General features: G+C 45.5%; 1 protein-coding gene across 1 annotated transcript; it reads right to left on the bottom strand.

Moving 5' to 3' along the window:
• Positions 1-145: 145 nt before the first annotated feature.
• Positions 146-5,991, bottom strand: LOC143300023 (uncharacterized). Its single transcript, XM_076613579.1, has 4 exons — positions 5,076-5,991; positions 3,214-3,257; positions 2,333-2,420; positions 146-156 (listed from the first exon to the last, which is right to left on the bottom strand). Exons 1-4 carry the CDS (start codon positions 5,989-5,991, stop codon positions 146-148), a joined length of 1,059 nt encoding a protein of 352 aa, XP_076469694.1.
• Positions 5,992-16,767: the final 10,776 nt, after the last annotated feature.

Below are 16,767 nucleotides of genomic sequence, written 5' to 3'. Positions count from 1 at the left end.
TCATTCACCTGCTTTTTTTTCATGGAGTTTTGACCTTATCTACTTCACTCCCTCTTGCTTTTGTTCATTCTTCTTTTTCTCTCGGGAAGCTTTAACATAATTTTTTTTTTTTTTTTTTAAAGCAGATTTTTACATGTTGCCAAGATCAACTGCACACTGGCATGAATTGGAGGCCAGATAAACCTGAAAACTGTGTCACCTATTTCACCACCTAGTATCTTCTTCTTCTTCTCCCTCAAATCTGTGAAGAGTCATTCACTCATTGAGGCACTACACAGATGAACTACTTTGCTAGTATTCACCAAATTCCTCCAGGTATGTCAGTTGTGTTTCAAACTATCAAAGCCTGGGTCTCTGCAAATTGTTTTCCTGTCCATTCTGCAAAGATACATGTCAGTCCAGCAATCATTTTTTCCATCTTTCCCTCCACGTCCCTCCCACAACAGTTCTTTGGATAATTGTTTTAGCACAGTCACTGGCTCTTGTTATCATTCTCTAGCAACATAACTTATTTTCTAGTCAGATGTCATTAGATCTACCTAAGGTCCAATGTGCTGCTTATGGTTTGGTGCACTTGTTCACTGGTTATGTGATCAATGTATCTGATGTTAAGTATCTTGCGTTAAAACATTATTTCCATGCCATGAATTCTTCTTCACAAATCCACAGTTACTGAGTCGGGGTCCATGTCTCCATGCACACAGGAAGATGTAATATAACCAGTGTACACAGGAGTCTGATGTTTCGTTTCATGGAGATGTTGTTGTCTTTCCATACAGGTTTCAGTCTGGGCAGTGCTGATGTTGTCTTCGCTACCCGTTATAGGATTTCTGGTTTGGATCCTCCATTATTGATAATGATCCCAGGTATGCTAACTGCTGAACGCTTCCTAGCTTCTGTCCATGTCATATCAGCAGTCATGGTGGAGTTGCAGCTGGTTATCGTCTTTCCAGAGCTTCCATATCATATCTTTTTCTTTTTTCTTCTTTTTTTGCTGCCCCATAATCTGCACCATTTCAATGGCATTACTCCCATGCCGCTCATTCCAAGTCCCCCATACATGGCCACACACGTGGTTCGTTTGTCACAGTCCCAGTATCAGCAGTCCACAGGAAACCATTGATGTTAGATCAGCAGGAGGCCCTGCACTGCTGCTGAGTCACTTTGGTGGTGTTCAGTGGTGCCTGTTCTGATTCAACGTACTTAGGACACCACCTGCTAAGCCCTCTACGGACGACAATAATGGCTTAGTTGCAGAGCCAGACTGAAAGTCTCCCCCAGAGTGGAGACCACCACCACATCCCTCCAACAACAGCCCCATTAATCTGCCAACACTGAAGGCATTGACAGGACTCACCCCAAACACAGCAGTGGAGGGGCATCAAAACTGGTCACCATTACAGCAGGGCATGAAAGGCCACAGACCTTGGGACTTTTTTGTTTATACTGATGATAAAGGAGGAGGAGGATGAAGATGATGATGATGATGATGATGCTATGGAGATCTGTCCATTTTGGTCTGGGACTATGTGACAAGGCTGTGTTCTACGCTTCCTGTCACAATGATATCCTGTTGTCAACCAGACCTGAGAGAAACAGGTATTTTCAGTACTGGTCAGGAAATTAGAGCAACACACCCAAAGACGCACCCCTCAACTGGCTCAAGTGGATGATATTCAAATGTATGGTCCCAGTCTCCCCCACAGCACACTCAACTCTGGGCAGGAGCCAGCCACAGGCCGAAAAACCCACCTCCGCTGGTATTCTTCTTCATCATTCGTGGACTGCAATTCCCACGTTCACTCATATGTACACGAGTGGGCTTTTACGTGTGTGACCGTTTTTACCCCGCCATGTAGGCAGCCATACTCCATTTTCAGGGGTGTGCATGCTGGGTATGTTCTTGTTTCCATAACCCACCAAACGCTGACATGGATTACAGGATCTTTAACGTGCGTATTTGATCTTCTGCTTGCGTATACACACAAAGGTGGTTCAGGCACAAGCAGGTCTGCACATTCAAACCTGCGTCCTCCCTGCTGTCAGTCCATAACGCTTACCACTTTGTCACAGTGGCTGGTTATCCATGTCATATCTTGCTGATGTTTCAAACCCCAACCAATATGGGCAAAATTATACCACTGCCTTCCCCTTTCCCACTTTCATAATGAAAAAAAAGGAAAGAAAAAAAGATTGCTTCGGATAACATAAATCTGTATTATTTGTTTCTAGTTTGTTTGTTTGTTTTAACTTTTGATAAAAGATGATAAAGACAAATCTGCTAAATGTTATTACAGCACTTGAGTGGATCCATTGTAACTGTGTCACTCACCTTTTTTGGCACTGAGATCAGCATACAAGTCTTTGATCAAAACACTAGCTTGCTGCACTTCCTCCTCTTTGTAACAGTTGCCTGAAACCTAAACAAACAAAGCAACAATTGTAAAAGACTTCTTCCTCTGGATCCAAGCAGGTACAATCTCAGTTTTCTGTGTGTGATGTAGTGTTTTGTTGCCAACGGCTTGATTATGCAGAGTGTCCCAAGTTGATGCTTCTGAGCTCGTTGGAGACTAAACTGCATGAAATCAATGCTATTTTGCTCAGGATACGGGAAATTTTCAACAAGAAATCTGAGAGACACAGTGACAGACAGACATTTTAACAAACTGTGAGTGTGATATTACATCAGTTTAAAAAACGTTTTGCTGTTCACATTCAAAAATACACTTAACACATACACATACAATGATACATGTATCAGTTATGTATGTCACTATGTTCCAGACTGTTACAGTCAATCCTTCACTTTTCATAACTCAGGATATAATTGTTAATCACAATCTAACCCTCCCCACCCTCATCCCAAACTGCCAAAGGACTGGAGCTGGTTCGTTTCACCAATTCCAGCATAAAAGTTTAATATTGAATTACAAAATGAAATTTTAATTAGCAACAATTCTTTCATAAACAAAGTGACTTCAACAGTGCTTTAATCACCCTTCTCAAAGCAATGACCCACATAACTGATGGACACGTATATTAAAAAAAACAACAACAGCCATTTCTTACATGAACCTGTTTCAAATCAAATCTTTGGATCACACATGACAACTGAACTCTTTCATTACTGATGTAATATTAATAAAGAATTTCCTTTTAAAAATATTCAACGACTTGTTTAATCAAGAATTCAAGGAGCAGAAGCATACTTACTGATATAGCGTTTTCACTACAGAGCAGGTAGTTGTCATTCCGAACTGTAACAAAAAATATATTTCTTTTTAGATTTTTACATGCATGTATTCTAGTATGTATTTCAGTTGTGCTATTAGCAGTAGCACTTGTAATGGATGCTCTTCATTTCATGTTCTTGTAATCATGACTAAAGAAGAAATGTCATTTTTTTTATATTTTAGAAATATGAATTTATAGTCTTTTTTGTCTTTTCATCTTGAACAGATTTTAATCTTGAAAATATGCCATAGGCGTTTACAAATAGAACACATATGTAAATATCAAAAGGAAAAATTGAACACAAGATACCAAACATCATTAAAAATTATTCATCCCCCAACCCAACACTTCACTACTGCATGCTTCTATCATTATACTATAGTATCAAAAACTAAACTAACATTGACTTCCTTGTTTTGATAGTATTAGCAATACAATAAGTTGAATAACTAAACTAACATTGACTTCCTTGTTTTGATAGTACTAGCAATACAATAGTTATTTAAGCATTGATAATGTCCTAGCTGATAACCATATACACTGTTAAACCAAAAAAATAAAGTACTTTCGTTTGCTTTCTCCCTACCAGTTACCCTTTCACTGGCCTCTCTGTCTTACCTGATAAACACATTATCATTAATGACCCACTCAACATTAAGTTTTTATCATATTCAGTCCCATGGCTTTGGCTAATTCAACACTTTATCACCATTTCAAGAAATTTAGTAAATTATTTTAGCACAGAGCATTTGAACAAAATGCACTCCCCAAACACACACAAACAAGGACAGTCATAAATCATTGTACAAAAAAAAAAAGAGAAAAAAAACCCATTTAAAGCAGTACACTGGTGATGCATTACACCCATTTCAAGCTGAGCCTGTGCCACAATAGTTTACCAGTTAGAGATGCTAGGTTTCAGAATAGACTGCTGGAGAGTTCTGCGGCCATCTTGGATCTTGCGCATGTGTATCGAACTTTTACTAAAAATTGCAAACAATGCCAAAGGTGATCAACACAAGCAAAAGTATCAAACGTGTGCTGTCCTCCATTTCTTCAGCTGATAGCCTCCACTGCTAAACCAAGCTGTACAATATATGCACAATAAAAAAGAGCAAAAAATGAAGCAAAAAGTCAAAGAAAGAAGCCTTCTGTTTCACACTTTCTTCCTCTCTCGATTGCCTTGTTGCTTGAAATTTCGGAGAGCCAATCATCTCTGAGAGCACAGATCATGTGACACGCCTCTATAAGTCATGTAAACACAGAACTCTCTAGCAGTCTATTAACCCCAAATAATGTAGTCAAGCTTCAGGTCAGATGGGACAACTCCTTATATACCCATTCCTCGATCAAGCTCATAGTCATAACCCTTCACTGAGCACAGAACACAATATTCTAGATCTATGCAATCTGAATAATGCAGGGCAAAAAGTAGTTTGGTTAACAGGGCAAAATTATACTCAATAACTGAGTAAGTTAACAACTGAAACACTCATTTTTTTGTATGTTTTGACTTAATTTCAAGTTTACTTCATCTAATTATTCTTATACCAAACACCAACAAAATAATTATGACAAATACAGTTTAATTACCTCCCTCCATCCATCCCCCCCACCCCCATCCCCCCACCCCCACATACACACACACACACTCACTCTGTTTACACAACACAAACACTACAGTAATATTACTAACGATAACAACTGAATTAAGTACATAATTGGCATTTAAATGACTGTTTGAATACTTAATGTTGGTAAACAAACAAAACTACACACAAGTAAAGCCTTGGTCTGTGAACCTGCCACTTCAGAAGATTAAATGTTATCTTCATGCTCACCCTGTTGTGAAGTGTCGGTAAAGAACCAGCCCATGAGTAGTTCTTTTCGCACAAACATATAGCCAAAGAATATTACCACGAAGAAGGCAAGCACCAGCGTAACCAAACCAAAGGAAACATGTTCTGGATAAAAACGTCGCCTTGACCTTCCGTGGGAAACAGTGCTGCTTCTGGTGGGGGTGTGGTTTGTGTCAAAGGGCTGTCTGCTGGGGCTGATGTGATTGCTTATGGGCGAGCGCCCACCACGATTAAAACTGAATGATGTGTTCACCGACTTGTTTTCCACTTCATACGAACTGCCCTCAATGTCTGAATCTGATGATTCAAATGGAATGGTGCTTCGATCACTGAATGAAGTATCCCTAGATGTTGAACGGCGGCTCAAACCCGACAGTTCAGGATATCGGCTTGGTGAGCGATAGCCACTGCTCCTTGGTAAGTCTTGGGGTCTGTTATCAAGAGTTTCATCGTGCACACGTTCCCTCAACCCCTGTGACAAATTCATCATGCTGCTTGGTCTCGCCGGTAACTCATTGGACTCTCTGCGGCCGCGAACACTTACACTTAGCGGACTGACATTGGGTCTGCGTCGGAGCGATCGTGTGACCACTTCAGTGATTTTGTTTGAAGCTGAATCCAAGGATCGCCCGGGAATACCCGGAGAGTGGCTAGGCCCTGGCGTCGGACCCAACTCATTTTCACTGTCGTCTGAACTGAAAGCTTCCAAATTCAACTGACGTCGTTGCACCGGCTGCTTGCCTTTTCCTTTTACCTGCGGCGGTCTATTTCGAGATCGCAAGTGGTTCAGCTTTTTCATCAGAATCGGCCGTTTGTTTGGCTTGATCGGCAAAATGATAACCTCTCCATAGCTTTTCAATTCATCCACGAGTTGTTCATCAGTCAGGGAATCCGCCATCTTCGACACTTTACACCGGATCTGGAGAATGCGCATGCGTTGTGTGGAATCTGCGTTAACTGCCCCTGCCGCCGCCCTCGGTTGAGCACCAGCCACTCGGTTTCAGGTTTAGTTTCAGTTTCAATGAGGCATCAACTTGTGCGGACTGGTCCATATCCTCCACATCAAAGCTGCTTTAATTATTTTTATTTAAAAAAGAGGGGGTCGTATTTCTGTCCGGCTACGCATCAACCCATTAGTCCTGGTCAGTGTTGGATGACTGCCAGTCCCAGGACTGTGCCGGGGTCAGTGCAGACTTGGCACCTAACAGTCGACCTTCTCGGGCCAGTCTTTCCTGCTTCATTTATATGTTTCGATTATTTCAGTGTGGAGTGGCAAGGGCTAGTTAGAGGATCGGCCGGCTTCAGACTAAAACTTATAATCCTTGCCGGGAAACTAATTCTAGACTCTCTCTCTCTCTCAGTCTCCGCTGTCTCTCTCTCTCTCTCTCTCTCTCTCTTCCCACATGTCATCAGGAGGAGGGCCGGGGCACTGAGTCAGTCAGTAAAGCCTTCAGTTGGAGGGTAGGAGCTTTTCCGCGGACATAATGATTACTGTCCACTTCAGTCTTCGTGAACTTAACTGATATGAAGGAGGGGGCGGGGGGGGGGGGGGGGTAATGTTGACATAAAAACAGATCCACTCTCCTCGATCCTCAAATTAATTATCATGGAACGGGTGTAAAGTCTATGAGCCTGTTCAGTTTAGTCTAAATCATCCTCCCCATTCTCACTCCCCACCGCCGGTGATCCCCATACCCGCTCTTTTCTGTATATTTCAGCACGCCTGTTTCAGCAGGAGAAAAGTTGAAAACTGTAAGACTGGCGTTTAGTGCAGGACATTGCACTTATCAGTTAGCCTGTATATACACAGCCACTGACACCGACGAATTGATTTACAAAATTTGAAAGACTTAAAAAAAAAAACTGAAGAAAAGAAAGTTGTGTGTAAACTGAACCAAACGGGCGGATCGATAGAAATGCCAGGCACCGGTGAACTGTGTGGGGTTGCCTGGAAACGGCCACACTCAGTGACCTCAACAGATGGCTGTTACTGTTCACTCCGCGGCGATAAAGGGCTGACACAATCAGCCGATGTATCACACACTGGTGTTGACACTGACAACTGACAGACGCACTGAAGTCCACACAAGACATACGCGTGCGAACTTTTATGTCTTTGCCTATCCGTTTTTCTTTGTCTCTCCCCTCTCCGAGTCCTGTCTTTCCACCATCTTTCTCTTCTCTTCATCGTCTCTTTTCTCTCTCGCCGTGTTTCTCGAACGGTCACAGTGACTTATCTGCGTGTTGATACGCACACACGCACTTGCCGACGCACATCATGATGCGGCCGACGCGTGCGCACACACCGGCACACACACACACACACACACACACACACACACACACACACACACATTGGCATCGGTGTTCTCAAAACTGGCACTTTTGTTTTGGATGGGGCGGGGGGGGTGGGGGGGGACAAAACTGATTCAGGGCATTCATATTTTTTTAAATGGTATAGGCCTACTGAGACATTCCTATCAGTGATATACTTAGTATACCTTTTAGTCTTCACTTCACTTCACCTGTTCCTTTGTCTGGATGACTGTTGGAGCACCACAGATAACCTGTCAACCACCTCTCTCCATCCTTCTCTGTTTTCTGTTTCCCTGGCTCAGCCTCCGACCTGTCCATTCTGGGATGTTGTCTTCCCTAAGGGCCTCGCTCAGCCTCCGACCTGTCCATTCTGGGATGTTGTCTTCCCTAAGGGCCTCGCTCAGCCTCAGACCTGTCCATTCTGGGATGTTGTCTTCCCTAAGGGCCTCGCTCAGCCTCAGACCTGTCCATTCTGGGATGTTGTCTTCCCTAAGGGCCTCGCTCAGCCTCCGACCTGTCCATTCTGGGATGTTGTTTTCCCTAAGGGCCTCGCTCAGCCTCCGACCTGTCCATTCTGGGAGCTCAGCCTCCGACCTGTCCATTCTGGGATGTTGTTTTCCCTAAGGGCCTCGCTCAGCCTCAGACCTGTCCATTCTGGGATGTTGTCTTCCCTAAGGGCCTTGCTCAGCCTCAGACCTGTCCATTCTGGGATGTTGTCTTCCCATCTCTTTTTCAGTCTGCCTCTCTTGTACAGTGGCCTGCAGGATCGTCTTTGCAAGTCCTTTAAGTCTACTGTAGATTATTATCTCTTGTTAGTCAATGGCCACCCCCAAGAGAAGACCATGTCGCGAATAATATATATATATTTTTTTTTTTTTTCGGACACACACTCATCGATTTCGAGACAATGTTGGTCAATTATCTTATTCCTCTAGTGGGCGGTCATGCGAATGTTTAAAACTCAGGTTTGTTTGTGGCATCCCGGGCTGGGGTCTCTGTCACGAACTTCAAATACCGGCTGAGAATGGGCCGCCCCTTCCTGCAGCTGACCGTGTGATAGCATGAGGCGAGCATGTGGCGCGTGCGGCAGCCATTGTACTCCCCAACTTCAATGAACGAGAAAGCCGAAAGAGCATCATGCCGTGTTGATAAGCACTGTTGTAGGCTTTGCGTCTCTCCTTAGTAACACCCGTTGGAAAGTCTGGATGCATTCGCACCATACATACTATCAAATTATCCAGCTACAAACCCTTGAAAAGAAATTTAATTAAAGTTTAATTACAGTCAAACTGTAAATGTTACACTGACACGCTGCATATGGTTCACTATGAGGCATCATCACCTCTTGAAATCGCAAGAACACTGTTGCCGGTTCGAAGCCTTAATTTCAAAGGTTAATTAAGAGTCCAACGTGAGGCCATGGGGGCAGTTAGTTCAGATTCAGTGTGTCCAGAGGTTGACACAGGAAGGCTGGTACAGTCCTCGCCGTCAGTCGCTGTAAATCTTCCCTGACCAACGTCAATGGAGACAGGCCGGTACTCTCCATTTCCTTTTACCTTCACCAGCCGGTCAGGTACCATTCACACCTGGGTGGAGTGAGGAAATCGAAGTAAAAATGTCTTTCCCAAGGTCACAACAGTATGTCGAAACGGGGTCTCCAACTCTGATCACTGCTGATCACTGGATCAGACATCTGTTCTCTAATCGATTCTGCCACAGCGCTTCACCTTATCTACAACCATGGAACAAATCATATATTCTATGCTATCTTCAGTCCCAAGTCTAGTCCATTATTTGATGACTGATTGGTGGTAGTTAATGTTTTGTGTATTTGTTCAGGTGTGTGTGTGCAGTGCAAAGTAGCCTTATAGGACATACTGGACAAGTGTATCTGCATATCTGTTCTTTCTTATCAGTTGTATGTGCGTCCGTTGAGAAAAAAGAAGTATACTGTAAAGTTATCAATGGACGCGTGGGAATCACAAAAGAGAAAGTTATGTGAACGGCGAACCTGATACGTTAGAAATGAAGATATTTGTTGATATAAGTTATTCGTGTAGTATTACGTACTTTCACTTACTGTCTCCCCCATCTTTAACCCTCCTGTGGCTGTCTCCTTCTGTCTTTGGCTTTCGTCCAAGTATACCATGTTTCAGTTCTTTCTCCATCTATCTTTCTCTGTATTAGTCTCCATCTCTATTCCCGTTTCCCCTTAGACCATGTTTCCCATATGTCTATCTCGCTTTGTCAGTTTCCTCTCTGTCTCTTCAGGTCTCATAACGGTGTCCCTCTTCCCTGTCTCTTCAGGTCTCATAACGGTGTCTCTCTTCCCTCTCTCTTCAGGTCTCATAACGGTGTCTCTCTTCCCTGTCTCTTCAGGTCTCATAACGGTGTCTCTCTTCCCTGTCTCTTCAGGTCTCATAACGGTGTCCCTCTTCCCTGTCTCTTCAGGTCTCATAACGGTGTCTCTCTTCCCTCTCTCTTCAGGTCTCATAACGGTGTCCCTCTTCCCTGTCTCTTCAGGTCTCATAACGGTGTCCCTCTTCCCTGTCTCTTCAGGTCTCATAACGATGTCCCTCCCTCTTCCCTGTCTCTTCAGGTCTCATAACGATGTCCCTCTTCCCTGTCTCTTCAGGTCTCATAACGGTGTCTCTCTTCCCTGTCTCTTCAGGTCTCATAACGGTGTCCCTCTTCCCTGTCTCTTCAGGTCTCATAACGGTGTCCCTCCCTCTTCCCTGTCTCTTCAGGTCTCATAACGGTGTCTCTCTTCCCTCTCTCTTCAGGTCTCATAACGGTGTCCCTCTTCCCTGTCTCTTCAGGTCTCATAACGATGTCCCTCCCTCTTCCCTCTCTCTTCAGGTCTCATAACGGTGTCCCTCTTCCCTGTCTCTTCAGGTCTCATAACGGTGTCCCTCCCTCTTCCCTGTCTCTTCAGGTCTCATAACGGTGTCCCTCGCTCTTCCCTGTCTCGTCAGGTCTCATAACGGTGTCCCTCTTCCCTGTCTCTTCAGGTCTCATAACGGTGTCCCTCCCTCTTCCCTGTCTCTTCAGGTCTCATAACGGTGTCCCTCTTCCCTGTCTCTTCAGGTCTCATAACGGTGTCCCTCTTCCCTGTCTCTTCAGGTCTCATAACGGTGTCCCTCCCTCTTCCCTGTCTCTTCAGGTCTCATAACGGTGTCCCTCTTCCCTGTCTCTTCAGGTCTCATAACGGTGTCCTTCTCTCTTCCCTGTCTCTTCAGGTCTCATAACGGTGTCCCTCTTCCCTGTCTCTTCAGGTCTCATAACGGTGTCCCTCCCTCTTCCCTGTCTCTTCAGGTCTCATAACGGTGTCTCTCTTCCCTGTCTCTTCAGGTCTCATAACGGTGTCCCTCTCTCTTCCCTGTCTATTCAGGTCTCATAACGGTGTCTCTCTTCCCTGTCTCTTCAGGTCTCATAACGGTGTCTCTCTTCCCTGTCTCTTCAGGTCTCATAACGGTGTCCCTCTTCCCTGTCTCTTCAGGTCTCATAACGATGTCTCTCTTCCCTGTCTCTTCAGGTCTCATAACGGTGTCCCTCCCTCTTCCCTGTCTCTTCAGGTCTCATAACGGTGTCTCTCTTCCCTGTCTCTTCAGGTCTCATAACGGTGTCCCTCTTCCCTGTCTTTTCAGGCCTCATAACGGTGTCCCTCTTCCCTGTCTCTTCAGGTCTCATAACGGTGTCCCTCCCTCTTCCCTGTCTCTTCAGGTCTCATAACGATGTCTCTCTTCCCTGTCTCTTCAGGTCTCATAACGGTGTCCCTCTTCCCTGTCTCTTCAGGTCTCATAACGGTGTCCCTCTTCCCTGTCTTTTCAGGTCTCATAACGGTGTCCCTCTTCCCTGTCTCTTCAGGTCTCATAACGGTGTCTCTCTTCCCTGTCTCTTCAGGTCTCATAACGGTGTCCCTCTTCCCTGTCTCTTCAGGTCTCATAACGGTGTCTCTCTTCCCTGTCTCTTCAGGTCTCATAACGGTGTCCCTCCCTCTTCCCTGTCTCTTCAGGTCTCATAACGGTGTCCCTCCCTCTTCCCTGTCTCTTCAGGTCTCATAACGGTGTCCCTCTTCCCTGTCTCTTCAGGTCTCATAACGGTGTCCCTCTTCCCTGTCTCTTCAGGTCTCATAACGGTGTCCCTCTTCCCTGTCTCTTCAGGTCTCATAACGGTGTCCCTCTTCCCTGTCTCTTCAGGTCTCATAACGGTGTCTCTCTTCCCTGTCTCTTCAGGTCTCATAACGGTGTCTCTCTTCCCTGTCTCTTCAGGTCTCATAACGGTGTCCCTCCCTCTTCCCTGTCTCTTCAGGTCTCATAACGGTGTCTCTCTTCCCTGTCTCTTCAGGTCTCATAACGGTGTCTCTCTTCCCTGTCTCTTCAGGTCTCATAACGGTGTCCCTCTTCCCTGTCTCTTCAGGTCTCATAACGGTGTCTCTCTTCCCTGTCTCTTCAGGTCTCATAACGGTGTCTCTCTTCCCTGTCTCTTCAGGTCTCATAACGGTGTCCCTCCCTCTTCCCTGACTCTTCAGGTCTCATAACGGTGTCTCTCTTCCCTGTCTCTTCAGGTCTCATAACGGTGTCTCTCTTCCCTGTCTCTTCAGGTCTCATAACGGTGTCCCTCCCTCTTCCCTGTCTCTTCAGGTCTCATAACGGTGTCCCTCCCTCTTCCCTCTCTCTTCAGGTCTCATAACGGTGTCCCTCTTCCCTGTCTCTTCAGGTCTCATAACGGTGCCCCTCCCTCTTCCCTGTCTCTTCAGGTCTCATAACGGTGTCCCTCTTCCCTGTCTCTTCAGGTCTCATAACGATGTCTCTCTTCCCTGACTCTTCAGGTCTCATAACGGTGTCCCTCTTCCCTGTCTCTTCAGGTCTCATAACGGTGTCTCTCTTCCCTCTCTCTTCAGGTCTCATAACGGTGTCCCTCTTCCCTGTCTCTTCAGGTCTCATAACGGTGTCCCTCTTCCCTGTCTCTTCAGGTCTCATAACGATGTCCCTCCCTCTTCCCTGTCTCTTCAGGTCTCATAACGATGTCCCTCTTCCCTGTCTCTTCAGGTCTCATAACGGTGTCTCTCTTCCCTGTCTCTTCAGGTCTCATAACGGTGTCCCTCTCTCTTCCCTGTCTCTTCAGGTCTCATAACGGTGTCCCTCTTCCCTGTCTCTTCAGGTCTCATAACGGTGTCCCTCCCTCTTCCCTGTCTCTTCAGGTCTCATAACGGTGTCTCTCTTCCCTGTCTCTTCAGGTCTCATAACGGTGTCCCTCTTCCCTCTCTCTTCAGGTCTCATAACGGTGTCTCTCTTCCCTCTCTCTTCAGGTCTCATAACGGTGTCTCTCTTCCCTCTCTCTTCAGGTCTCATAACGGTGTCCCTCTTCCCTGTCTCTTCAGGTCTCATAACGGTGTCTCTCTTCCCTGTCTCTTCAGGTCTCATAACGGTGTCCCTCTCTCTTCCCTGTCTCTTCAGGTCTCATACCGGTCTCCACAAGTCTCCACAATCTGTGTCCCAGTCTGTCTCTTCTATATCAGTCTCCACAATCTGTGTGTCCCTGTCTCTCTCTCTTCTATATCAGTCTCTACAATCTGTGTCCCTGTCTCTCTCTTCTATATCAGTCTCCACAATCTGTGTGTCCCTGTCTCTCTCTCTTCTATGTCAGTCTCCCAAGTCTATGTCTCATTCTCTATTATTTTTTCACATCAGGAGGCGTCCAAGATTCGAACCCACAATTTTCTTATTGAGAGCTCGGCGCTCAACCAACGGAGCCACGCAGGCACCCGAAAGGTACAATAACCCCCAAAACAAATTTGTCTTCATGAACTATGCTAAAACCTGCATTCACTGAAAACTTACATTCACAAAAAAAAAGAAAAAAAAAAGTGCCTTGACTAAGTAAAAAGAAAAGGAGGAAGACAATGAAGAAGGATTGTAGAAACGAGAAAGAAGAGAGAGAGGGGGTTAGATAGACAAAATTTAATGAGAAGAGGAGAAAGAAGCCGATGAGTATCAGTATCAGTAGCTCAAGGAGGCGTCACTGCGTTCGGACAAATCCATATACGCTACACCACATCTGCCAAGCAGATGCCTGACCAGCAGCGTAACCCAACGCGCTTAGTCAGGCCTTGAGAAAAAAAAAAAAAAAAAAATATATATATATATATAAGCCTACATACATAAATAAATAAATAAATAATAATTATGATGAAAAAAAAAATGAATGAGATGAAAAAATATGATGAGATGAATGACGATGAGGAGGAGAAAGAAAAGAATGACAGAGAGACACGGATCTCCACTGAGAGGGAGATGTTGGGGCCAGAGAAATCGGTGACCAAGGTCATGGTGATTTATGGGGACATGCCCCTCCGCCCCACCCTTCTCTGCACCCATTTCAACGGAAGGGAGCAAACCAAGGCAGCGTCACTATAACATTCTTTTTCGATAGCGTCCCCTGTTCGCACTTCAGATGGATCATCAATGCATTTATTCTCCCTCTTGTCTCACACACACACACACACACACACACACACACACACACACCACTCATAATACTTGTCTTTTTTCTTCTTTTTTTTTCCCTCAAGGCCTGACTAAACGCGTTGGGTTACGCTGCTGGTCAGGCATCTCAGGCTTGGCAGATGTGGTGTAGCGTATATGGATTTGTCCGAACGCAGTGACGCCTCCTTGAGCTACTGAAACTGAAACTGAAACTGATATGGAGTGAACAAAACACGATATTCGGGCCACCGATTCCAGAGCCGGCACACGGCAAGTGTGAAACAGGTGTTTAGCTGACGACAGATGTTTTCGTCGTACTGACTGAATTTGTGTGACTTCTCAACCCTTCTGTATTATCGTTTCGAACGCATTTTCTGAACAAATACTTATCTTTTTATCTTACATACATACATACATAAATACATACATACATACATACATACATACGTACATACATACATACATATATATAAAATTATATATATATATATATATATATATATATATATATATATAAAGAGACAGAGACAGAGATGTGTGTGTGTGTGTGTGTGTGTGTGTGTGTGTGTGTCTGTGTGTGTGTGTGTGTGTGCGTGCGTGCGTGCGTGTGTGTGTGTGTGTGTGTGTGTGTGTGTCTATGTCCGTGTGTGTGTGTGTGTAACTCCTACGGTGATGATAATTTCATGGCCGAGTAAAGTCCTGATTTATGTTCCACTGAAGGACGGCTTTGTCTTTGAAGTGGAGGGGGGGCAGTCTGGGTTCAGACAGGTATACAGGTGGGTTAGATGGTGAGTGGGTCTGTGTGTCCCAGCAGGAGTTGTCAGTGAAACACTGCAGGCACATCATGATAGGACCATGCCTGCCGGTTATGGACTCTATAAAATAAGATAAAAACCAGGCTCGCATTGCTATGTTGTTGCTTGTGTTGACTGATTTCAAGGCACATGATTTTATAAAAATGTCTACGAAAGTAGGTCAGATGTACTCTCTCTCTCTCTCTCTCTCTCTCTTGTGCGTGTGTATTTTATGGTGTATCATGGTGTGTGTGTGTGTGTGTGTGTGTGTGTGTGTGTGTGTGTGTGCGCGCGTATGTGTGTGTGTGTCTAGTGTATGGTAAGACCTTAACGCCATATATGCTGACAAACTTCTCATTTTTATTGGTGTTCTTCTTACTCTTGTAAGTTCATTGGGTCTTGATCTTTATTGTTGATTCTGATGGATTTGTTTTCTTGCTGTTAAGTTGATTTTGAGGCCTGTTCTATCTCTCCACTTTTGTCGGAAAGGTGGAAGAATGGTTAAGACGCTCAGCTGCCAATACAGAGAGTCCGTGAGGGTGTGGGTTCGAATCCCGCTCTCGCCCTTTCTCCTAAGTTTGACTGGAAAATCAAACTGAGCGTCTAGTCTTTCGGATGAGACGATAAACCGAGGTCCCGTGTGCAGCACGCACTTGGCGCACTGAAAAAGAACCCATGGCAACGAGAGTGTTGTCCTCTGGCGAAATTACGTAAAATGAAATCCACTTTCATAGGTACACAAATATGTAAGCATGCACTCAAGGCCTGACTAAGCGCGTTGGGTTATGCTGCTGGTCAGGCATCTGCTCAACAGATGTGGTGTAGCGTGTATGGATTTGTCCGAACGCAGTGACGCCTCCTTGAGAAAGTGAAACTGAAACTGAACTGTCGGAAAGACGGGTTAGTTTCTTATTGTGTGTCTTCGCATGTGTGTGTGAGGCTTACAGCGCGTGCCCTTTCCTAATGATTATGGAGTGTGATGCCTGATGGCAGGGGAGTTTGTCGTCTGTGTGCAAGCTCCACGCCTCGCTGCAGGCTTCACGGGCGTTCAGACGGTTCCCGCCACAACGTAGCGAGGCTTCAAACAATGATGCGCGGCCGACGCTGACGCCTCCTGGGCGACGGGCCTGATACCGTGGGCGAAATCCAGATCTTCCGGTTGTTTGGTGAAGGTCCATGGAGTGCCCGTGATCCCATTTCGGTGTTCTCCTCTATGTCCCAGTCCATGGAGTGCCCGTGATCCCATTTCGGTGTTCTCCTCTATGTCCCAGTCCATGGAGTGCCCGTGATCCCATTTCAGTGTTCTCCTCTATGTCTCAGGCCATGGAGTGCCCGTGATCCCAGTTCGGTGTTCTCCTCTACTCCAGACCATGGAGTGCCGGTGATCCCATTTCGGTGTTCCCCACTAAGTCCCAGTCCATGGAGTGCCCGTGATCCCATTTCGGTGTTCTCCTCTATGTCCCAGTCCATGGAGTGCCCGTGATCCCATTTCGGTGTTCTCCTCTACTCCAGTCCATGGAGTGCCCGTGATCCCAGTTCGGTGTTCTCCTCTATGTCCCAGTCCATGGAGTGCCCGTGATCCCATTTCGGTGTTCTCCTCTACGTCCAGTCCACGAGCAGCATGAAAAGAACCGTGGTGACAGGAGTCAGCCCTGACTGACTCATGCCTGTGCTCTGTGTGTCAGCTTGCTGTGATGAATTACCTGAGAAGCTGAGGTGTCACACAGCTGCTGAATGATGGCAGTGATTTTGCACAGGTGTTCCGTGGTGGTGTCACAACCTCCAGGTAACTTCTCTGTCCACACTGTCATACTTGATGATGATGATGATAATGATGATGATTAGAAGGAGGAGGAGGATATGGGCTCTTATATAGCGCCTATCCTCGATCAAGGTCTGAGCGCTTTACAAACACGGAGTCATTTGCTAAAAAAAGAAAAGAAAAAAAAAGACTGCCTACCTGGGTACAGTCAACTGACAGCTGTCTTTGGACGCTCATCATTCGTTTCCTGTGTAATTCGGCAAGGTTTCAGTCATGCACTTACACACACACACACACACACACACACACACACA

Source organism: Babylonia areolata, chromosome 25, assembly GCF_041734735.1.
Source record: "Babylonia areolata isolate BAREFJ2019XMU chromosome 25, ASM4173473v1, whole genome shotgun sequence".
NCBI lineage: Eukaryota > Metazoa > Mollusca > Gastropoda > Neogastropoda > Buccinidae > Babylonia > Babylonia areolata.
The sequence above is the reverse complement of the archived record's forward strand: the minus strand, read 5'-3'. Positions and strand labels throughout refer to the sequence as shown.